The 9,758-nt window shown below is 42.2% G+C and overlaps 1 protein-coding gene across 3 annotated transcripts; it reads right to left on the reverse strand.

Moving 5' to 3' along the window:
• Nucleotides 1-6,865: 6,865 nt before the first annotated feature.
• On the reverse strand, nucleotides 6,866-8,993 carry LOC130720625 (zinc finger A20 and AN1 domain-containing stress-associated protein 8-like). 3 transcript variants are annotated; one of them, XM_057571294.1, is made up of 3 exons: nucleotides 8,834-8,993; nucleotides 8,700-8,745; nucleotides 6,866-7,662 (listed from the first exon to the last, which is right to left on the reverse strand). In XM_057571294.1, the coding sequence occupies exon 3, from the start codon at nucleotides 7,646-7,648 to the stop codon at nucleotides 7,139-7,141; it is 510 nt and encodes a 169-aa protein (XP_057427277.1). In that variant the 5' UTR covers nucleotides 7,649-7,662; nucleotides 8,700-8,745; nucleotides 8,834-8,993; the 3' UTR covers nucleotides 6,866-7,138. The 3 variants fall into 3 exon arrangements, with proteins under 3 accessions (XP_057427277.1, XP_057427278.1, XP_057427279.1); XM_057571295.1 differs by having other exon boundaries at nucleotides 8,905-8,923; XM_057571296.1 differs by lacking the exons at nucleotides 8,700-8,745; nucleotides 8,834-8,993 and adding an exon at nucleotides 8,483-8,627.
• Between the last annotated feature and the right edge of the window lie 765 nt (nucleotides 8,994-9,758).

Genomic DNA, 9,758 nt, shown 5'->3' on the forward strand with positions numbered 1-9,758 from the left:
AATTGTTTTCATTGTTCACGTTCTCTTCTTCATCATTTCCTGCAGCCCAAAGATTTGGCCCCAGCCTTGGCGGATCATCCGACCCAACCAGCCCAGCGTTTGTTATCTCCTTAAGCATTTCCATGGACTCAAATCTATGTTGGGGAAAAACCATTGAGCCTGGTCTTTGGCGAGGTAGACACCTTCCTCGCGCTGCTCATAGGCGTCATCCACAGCCGCTTCCCTCGTCTTGGCGGCCTTCTCTTTCTCTTCAGCCAGCTCCTTCTTTTTCTCCTCAAGCTCCGCTCTCAGCGAGCTAAGTTCCTGATCCTTAGCGGCGAGGGTGTCGTCCTTGGCTTCCAGAGCCTGCTGTGTCTGTTGATCCTTCTCCTTCATCTCCGCATCAAACTCGGCGATCCGCATATCACGATAACTGAGGTCGACCCTTACTTGGACCAACTCGGTGGCAACAAAGTCCAGCCTCTTCTCAACGGCGATCTTCTCTCTTGCCTCCCCAATCACTATCTTGTCCAAGCGATCCCCGCACATAGAGTGGTCGGCATGGAGCGCAGCATAATCAGTTCGAAGCTTCTCTACTTCAGTAGCAGAGGCCCGGAATTTCCTAAAGGCATGGGCAAAGATGCACCCGGCGTGCAAGATTAACGCCACACATTCATCTCTCGCCTCTACAACCTCTTTACTGAAGACTTCCCCTTCCAGGTAATCCTGGTTAATTCCGGAAAACGGGAAATCCATAGGATCAGCGGTGTTGCACAGCATGACAGGGCGGTCAGAGTGATCTTCTTTTTCGCCAGAGTTAGCGTGGCCTTTTTTTCACAAGTCCCGTGGTGAATGGGGCTGGGATTCCTGGTGTCTTGGTGGGTCGGCGAGATCTCCGATGCTTGATGGGTTGGCGACGGAGATGGCTGGCGAGTGGAGGCGTCAGGGCCAGGCTGGGAGGACTTAATCGCCTTTTTCTTGGGGGCGACTAGTTTTTCTCAGTCTCGCCATCGCGTTGGTGGCGTTTTTTCTTTGGATTCTCGGTGTTGAAGTTCGATGGGAACTTGGCGAGCCTCCCCGCGACGGCGAGCTGGAGCTCCTCCTTGGTAAACTTCATTTCAGCTACAAGAAGAAGGGAGAACAAGTTAAACTCAGTTCAAACGCAATTTTTAAACAAAAAGAAGTGGTAGGAAGTAAAAAGGAAAAATGGAAGAAAAAGCGAGGCAAATGGCAGTATTTTAATATGGCGATCTAAGTATTTTGGGGTTTTAGAATGGCGGGCGCCCTCGATAACCATGGAGCACTCAAGGATAGGAAGTTGGGCGAAGAAGCCGATAATGGTTTTGTCCTCGGTGGTCATAGAGTCTTTTGGGGGGTCAACGATGTCGTTGGGTTTCTCTGTCAAATAGAAGGGGAAGCGGGCGGTTCCGTCCCTTAGAGTAAAAAGTTCAAGGTAGGCTTGGTGAAGCGCCACCATAAAATACTTTCCATGGCGCGCCTTTAGGGAGACCCATCCCTTGGCTTTCAGAGACTTGGCATCTACATCATACAGAAAGAAGAAGTGGACAGGCGATGGTGTGATCCGGATGGCGTCATAGAAAATCTCAAAGCACCGCATAAACGCCCAAGCGTTAGGATGCACTTGGCAGGGTGCTACATTGATGTCGGTCATGACGGAGCAGAAGAATGAAGGTATGAAAAACGATAGAAAGGGGGGGGGTTTGAATAGCGTTTTCAATCTAAAACCTTTCTTACTTGAGATTTTAACAAATCTCTTCAAACACCAAAGATAAAAGTGCTGAGATAAGAGTTGAGGAAAGCACACAATGATTTTATCCTGGTTCACTTGATAAATCCCTCAAGCTAATCCAGTCCACCCGTTAAGGTGATTTCTTCCTTCTTAGAATGAAGGCAATCCACTAATCAGAGTTTGTTACAACTGCACTTGCAACCTGCAAAGTGACTAACAATACACTGACTTAGCTATCACTATGATTCACTCTCTTAGTCTTCTCAAGGATCCGACCAACCTTGGTCTCCTTAAGGAAAAACAAACAACTGTTTGAAAGTTTGGGTTTACAGAGAAATGCTTCTCAGAAAGCTAATGGTAAACACAATAAGTACAATATGAAGAAAGATTGCTTAAGAGAATATTTGAATATCGCATGAGCTTGAACAAGGTTTCTTCTTTTAAAAAAAAAAGGATCTTTCATCTTCAGCCTCTTTATATACTCCAAGGAATAAGGTTTGGAAGTTTGCATGGAATGCTACCGTTGGAGGGCAGATCTGGGTTTTCGAGGTTCTGCTGTGGCTGAATAAGTTAGGTAAGGTCGTCAGGAATGGTACAATTGCTTTTGTACTTTGGATAGTGACATGACCTTTATCCTGGTTGACTTCTGATCAGAGCGACGCTTCATATTGGAACTTGTGAAGCTTGGTAATCAGAGTCAGAGGGAAGCTTGGATCCTCTGACCGTTGTACTTTCTGCTTCTGGACTCAGAGGAGAAGTACTTGGTCTTCAAAGCCAGCTTACTCCTGGACTTCAGAATCTTCATTACTCAGCTTCTGGACCTTCAGAGCTTCTGATCCTTCTGAAGCTTAATCTACTACTCAGATTGAACATAGTGAGTGCGAAAGCGTTGCGGAGGTTACTCTTTGAGCAAAGTGCTTCTGAATTACGTGAAATAAGACCAGAGTTATAGCCTGTCATTAGAACACTCAGAAAACAACGTTAGAGTACCATAATTGTGCATACACAATAGTTAACATGTAATCATCAAAACATAGAGTTGTACTACTAGATCAAAACTTGATCTTACAAAGAAGGGCGAAAAAGGGAACTTTATTCCCAATTCTGTGAATAGATATTCGTATGCATAGAAGAAGTGGTAGCGGGCTATGTCGTCATCGACCTTGTGGAGCCAAGGGCGATCCTCTTCTCTGCAAGCCTCAGGGCGAAGTTTCTCGTTGAGAGCATCCTCGTGGTAAAGTCCATCGACCGCTTCAATAAGATCGATCACCATGTCCCGGGAGGTGTACTCCGAGGGTTGATCGATCACCGATTGAGGGGGGGCCATTTGAACAGGAGTTGGGAGCGTGGCAAAGGTTCTTTGCCGGAAAGCGGTGACCTCTGAAAGTTCCAGGCTGACCTCGCCGGTAGCGGAGGAATCTGGTGAATCCTCAGGCGTAGGCTCACGCCTAGGGGGTTTTGTGAAGAGGATGTGGTTCGGAGCTTAGGAGACATTATGGAGAAAGGGGAGAAAATTTGAATCTACTCAAAAAAGTAACGTAATAATGAAGAAGAAACGGAGGCAAGAGAGGAAAGGACTCACCGGGGAAGGAGGTGATCAAGGGATAGAGGAAAGAATGGGTAGCGACGGTGCTGGAACTGAGGTGCGCCGAAGGTTTGCTTGAGGAAATCAAAGAGGAGAAGAGGGGTTTTGAATGTGGGAAATGATGGAGAAGCAGGGTTTTTATAGGTTTAGGCTGACAGTTGGCATGGAGGGGCGTGTGGTTGCGTGGGGTTAATGGAGAAACGTGTCCCATAATTGTGAAGGGAATGATTACCTTGGGAAGAGCAGGCGGCGCATTGAAGGGAGTTAATGCGCGTCATTGGTTTAAAGCCTTGTCAGCTTCAGCCTTGAAGTGACGTGTGATGGGAAGTGTGAAGCGGGAGCAATTGAGATTTGAAAGGGCATTGTCCAATCCATTATGGGATGTCGCCATGCTTTGCCGCCGCAGTCGTCGACCCGGTACACCGGATCGTCTCCGGGCTCGACCCTTCTCAAATCGCCACTCGCCATCCTTGTGAACTTGTGGACTTGTGGACTTATGGACTAGCGAGCCTATGGCCATATGTTAGTGACTTACGAAAAAACGCCATGTTGGTGACCTATGATAAACATAGACTTTAATGCTAAGTTAGACTTAGAAAATTGTTTGACTCTTTAAAGACACGCTCGTCTTTCATGCTTCAAGCCCCTTTAGGGGCAACGCCCTAGGGTAGCCCGCCTAGTGGCGGGCGAGCCCCTCTAGGGGCAACGCCCTAGGGTAGCCTGCCTAGTGGCGGGGGCTATGTGGCTTATAGATTGGACCTTGTTAGCGAGGCCCAATTGGCCCATTAGGGGTCACGAGGGCCCATCTCACCCACACCTATAGATAGGTAGTGGTTATCAATTGTAAGAGACTTTTGCTCATTTGACAAATACACTCTTGAAATTCAGTTACACTCCCTCTCTAGTTCTCTCTCTCCTGTGCAATCATACCACCCTCTAGGGACTACCCTATCTCTATGTTCTTACTCGGAACAAAATTCATTTGAAATACATAATCACTTCACTTATACTCTTGAAAATTGTTATCATTCAAAATATGATACACGATGTATTCAACCTTTGAACTTAATAGAAATCGCAAGCAAAAGGAAGCCTAGAGGATCGACGAACTGCATTTGGAGGGTAATATCGAGAGTTGGATGGAACAGAGCCTAGTAGGGAAACTAAAAACCCATGAATCGATCCAGTTTACCAATCATTGCTTTGTCCTGGCTGGACTACACAGAGTGTAAGTCAGATACATGGGTGAACAGACGATGTTATTGACAAGGGAAGAGGGAGTAGCACTATTGGATGCTATTCAAGAAGCAGGGGATGGGTGGAAGGATGTGAAATAACTCTGTGGAGTCATTGAATTTAAAAGATAGGGTTCCATGGATCAGGTGCGAGGGTCTTCCTTTGCAATCCTAGAATCGTAAGAGCTTTGAAAAGCTAGTGCAACCTGTTAAGACTTTACTTGTGTTGGACAAGGAAACTATTTCGGTCACAAGAATTAGTTATGCTCAACTAAGACTGAAGACTACCTCGTTGGATCTAGTAATCCTTATTAAGATAAGGATAAGGGGTGAAGAGATTGGGGTGAGACTGAAGAGGATGGGCCAGGGTAAGGCTAAGAAATGTGCAGGGTGTTTGCAAACTGATGATTCATAAACCAAATAGTCTAGGTGGTTCGATGTGACTTTTTCAGAGCAAGAGAGAGAGAGAGACAAGTTTAACAGGATGACATTCATGGAGAAAAAGGACAAGGATGAGGAATTAGTGAACGATAGAGAGGAGGTAAGAGGAGGTCAATCTAATTTGCAATGTTAATTTTGAGTTTAAATTCGTGGGCGTTGGGCAGTAGCCTAAAACAGAATGCAGTGAAGGGGCAGATCTCGCGTCACAAGGTGGACATGGTATGCCTACAAGAAACCAAACTGCAAGAGATAGACATAAGGAGATGTAGACAAATCTGGGGGGATGTAGATTCTGAATGAGAATACACACCGGCAGTGAACAGGGGAGGGGGTCTCTTGTGCATTTGGAAGAAGACAAACTGAAATATCCCAAAGGGGTCTGGGTTTGCACCAAATGGACATGTTTGGGAACCCAGTAAGTCAGTAACACATGAGGAAAAAACAACCATATAGTGGAACTCACTGAAAAACCAAGCATGATCACAACACAATTTATCTTGTCAAATAATACAGGACACACTTCAGCTCCCCCCACGTTCTATGCTCAAATACCACCACCATCAAAAAGGCAATAATTTTGTTGATTTTCAATACTATATTGAAATCATAAACTTAAGCCAATTATACAGACAACATAAACTTGTTTTACCTAACACGGGTATCCTCACCACATCAGGCAAATCCAATTTGAGCCCTGGACATCCACATTCTCATGGGGCTAGCTCTCCTAGAGGTAACTTTTTTCATACACAAGATTTGAACATAAGATTTTGTTTAAGGGGAATCAAACATGTATCACTTGAATCAATCATGAATTTAAGCCATAGGCAACAGAAATTAATGCATACTCCACTAACCAGATATAATTTTATACCTGAACCTTATCATACATCACATAAAGTGAAAATAATTAATACATTATGAGTGAAAAGGACAGTTCAAAGATCCATTCAAGGATCAGTCTAACTAAGATCACTTGTTGAATTGTTTCGAAAGAAAAAAGGTCACTTGTTGAATGAATACTTGCTGAAAAATCATAATTCATAAATGGAAATTATAACATTACTGGACTAAGTAGTATGTCAAGAGCATAATCCAGCAAACAGGTTCAAACTTAGAAATTAAAATAGCAAATATTTTGCACACGAGAAAACGAAATGCACATTTAGAGTGTCATTCTCCAAAAAGTGAAAGCACATAAACTCAATCCAACCTCGTAGGTACTTGGCTTTCTTGCATTGGAATGATGCCAATGTGCTTTTAGGATGAAACCGACTGAAAACCAAACACTCTTACTGGATCTCTAACACGTGTATACTAGAAGAACAAGGGAGAGTGATATGGACAGTGTTGGCCGGGGAAAGATTTAGCATATTTAAGACAGGATGAATATCATCTTTGCTAGGATCAGCGTTGTTAATCACCGATCGTAAATAATAGCGAAAAGCCAAAAATCCACTATCATACGTCCTTATAGTAGAAAATAGCAGCAAAAAGCGGAAAGCGGTGAGCCCTTACAGCCCTACGCTATAGCGCCGCTATATCGGCTATTTGACAACCCTGCCTAGGATTAAGGAGGAAACAGTATGAAACAGAGAAACCAAATGTACATTTGACAGAAAAGAATCTGAGTAGCTAGTTCAATGATGAGAAAAGTGAAAGGCAACATGAAAGAGGACGTGGGGAATAGTAGAGAGGAAAACATAATTTCAGAGTGATGTTTATCATCTCATGCTGTTATTTCTTAATTCTGCATTTCTACTGTTCCAGTAACTTCATTCAGTATTTCTACTCTGTAAAGGATATATGTCCTTCAGTTCTATGCCCTTTTCAATATTAATAACAGCTCCTATCAACATTTTTATAAATGATGTCTGAACACAAAAGCAAAAGCATATACATACTAAGCAGTAAATACCATAATGGCAATATGAAAAACAAATGCAGACCAACCAGGAAATGAAATTGCATATGTGCCAAAGATGTTCATCAAATCAGCACAAATACTCCTACAATAACTAACAAGGAATGCAGGTTTTCCCTAAACATGTGCTTGCTATCATGAGTGCCAACCATAAGTTTATGAAAACTTGCACACAAAGGATGAGACATTCAGCTTCATACAATACCCTTCAGTCAAGTACACCCCTAGATTTTGTCAAGCTTATCAGCCTTAATTACAGGGTTGGCTTTCGCTATGGAATCCCGACCAAGAGTCTGATAATCAAAGGGGCAATCGTGTTTGTCAGAATACCGGTGAATTGCACAAAAGAGATTTCCGCACTTGCAGCTGAAACCAGTGAATCCAACACGCTTCCGACAAGTAGCACATCTGTTGGGACCTGTCTTGGCTTTCACCTCCGAATTCTCACCAGAAGATGAATCCTCGCGGATCTCAGTGCAGACTGTCTTGAACTCTGCATTTCCAACTTGTACATCTACGGTCAGAGCCTGTTTCCCGCTGCAGCCGGAGGCTCCGTTCACAATGTTTTCAACCGACGCTGCTGCAAGTTTGTCCTGTTCCTGCTTCAACAGCATGTCCTTGTAACATTTGGAACACATATTCATAGTAGCAGCCCTTCCAAAGAAGCCACAATTATTAATGCAAAGTATGGGACGTTCTGGAGCCTGGCATCCTGTTTCTTCATGAGACTCCATTATTTTATGACCGCCTGCAAGTATCGTAGCAACTGAGCATCTATAGAAAAATTATGCATAGAAGAAAAACCTATCTTCTAGATAACTACAAAAAATTGCTCCTACACAAGCAAAACTAATATAGTAAATTAATACAGATAACTCCGCCTATGCTTTCCAAAGTAAGGTTACTACCATGTGACTTTGCGGTCACAGGTTTGAACCGTGGAATCAACCTCTTGCAAAAATGCAAGGTAAGGCGGCTTACATTAGATCCACAAAGTGGATCCTGCCTGGACCTCGCGCATAGCGGAGCTTTATATCAAAAGGTTTTCCCTTAAACTCCACCAATGCTTGCATAGCCGGTCCGGCGGTCCCAAGCCCCAGTAAGGAAAGAGGGTTGTGTTAGGTCTTCGGCAGCCAAGTAAAACAGGCCGAGATCCTTAATAATACAGATAAATTGCACTTGCATGAATTAAGAGAGCAGCAGGCAGGTACTAAATTAACACAAGAATTACAACAAGAACAATATTCAATATCAAGTAGTCATTCATGCCCATTCCCAATCTCAACTCTGACTGAAAAGGAGGAACTAACTAGCAGTATTCATCCACTTTTCATCACTACTCTTCACGCATCTTGCTAATGTTGCCACAAAATAATTTTCAAATTTCAAGTAGAAACAATGAGGATTGAGGAAACACCAAGAGCCCTCTGAAATCAATATGAAACTTTGGGGGCATAGTTCCAAATTTTAACCAACACATTACCTAACCAATCACAACATCAAAGATTCAAATTCAATCATGCAAAAGTGCAAACAAAAACCCAACAACCCCTTAAGTAAATATGTACCAATAATTCGAGCATTCAAACAAACGGAGCAAACCAATAAGCCACCGAAACAGGGGAAAAAGTTCAAAAAATTTTAAACCCCATCATCTGGAAACAGATTTCACAACTCCATCAAGATAAACTAAAATAAAAAAATCAATTTTTTAAAAAGAATAAAAACGAATTGCATATGATTTTTTGAAAAGAAAAACGCAGGAATAAGAAATAAAATTCTGACCTGTGTGGTTGGTTTCAAGGGTGCTGACAGTGTGATCAGGCAAATACTGAAAGAAGAGAAATATCAGAGATAAATAATTATTAAAAGGAGAGAATAGAGAAAAAACAGCAGTACAGGGTGGAAATAATCGTGACCTTTATTATGGAGGAAAGAACAATGGATGGTAATAATAATAATAATAATCGACGAAAAGAGCAGGAATTACGCGAAAATAGAGATATTTAAAAGGCGCTTGAGAGATTGGAGAGAGACAAGATAAGAAGGAGAGTGCTGTTTTTGGGTTGGTTCGGTCCAATGTCTGTATCAGGTGGAAATATCAAATATAAATTTGTTGTGCGCTTTTTTATACTTTTTATCAATATTAATATGTTCTGAAAATCGGACCGGTAATTAAACCAGTCGAGGTACTAAGGTGTAAAGGTCTTCAACGGTTAATTATTAAATAAATTATTTTAAGAAAATATATATAGAGTATACCAAAATATACCAAAAGAAAGAATTATTTTAATCACTAGACAAATTTTTAAAATACTATGCATACATGTTTATTATTATTTTTTATTTGAAAATACGTTACAATTTTTTAGTAATATTTTTAATAGCTTTTATATTTTCTTTATCGTTTTTTTTTCTTAAATGTTATATATATTAGATCAATTATTGTATTTTGGAGAAAAATCAAACTAAACCACTAAGTCAATAAAGAGTAAAGCATATAATGTTTCTGGCCCAGGCCCAAAACAATGATAGAGTAGCTTCTTTTAAACCCCTAATTGGCGTATTAGACTTCCGCCTTGCTCTCTCAAAAAACCTCTGCTAGGGTTTCCTCTTGAGCAAGCTGTGCCGCCACCCTTGGGGGCTCTCCTTCTCCATTAGGGAGACTCTCCTCCTACTTGCTTAGGTCTTCTCCCACATTAGGTGGGTTTCTACCACATTAGGTGGTTTTCTACCCAAATAAGTGGGTTTTATTTTGCTTTTCTCCTTGCTTTTGGTCATCACCACCACCACTGTCCTCCCCTCTTCACCACCACCACCATCCCTCCACTACCACCATCGTCC

Source organism: Lotus japonicus, chromosome 5 (genome assembly GCF_012489685.1).
Source record: "Lotus japonicus ecotype B-129 chromosome 5, LjGifu_v1.2".
NCBI classification, from domain to species: Eukaryota; Viridiplantae; Streptophyta; class Magnoliopsida; order Fabales; family Fabaceae; genus Lotus; species Lotus japonicus.

Bases quoted from the DNA above. Each gene is read 5' to 3' on its own strand.
- LOC130720625 (XM_057571294.1), bottom strand. From the start codon at position 7,648: ATGGAGTCTCATGAAGAAACAGGATGCCAGGCTCCAGAACGTCCCATA.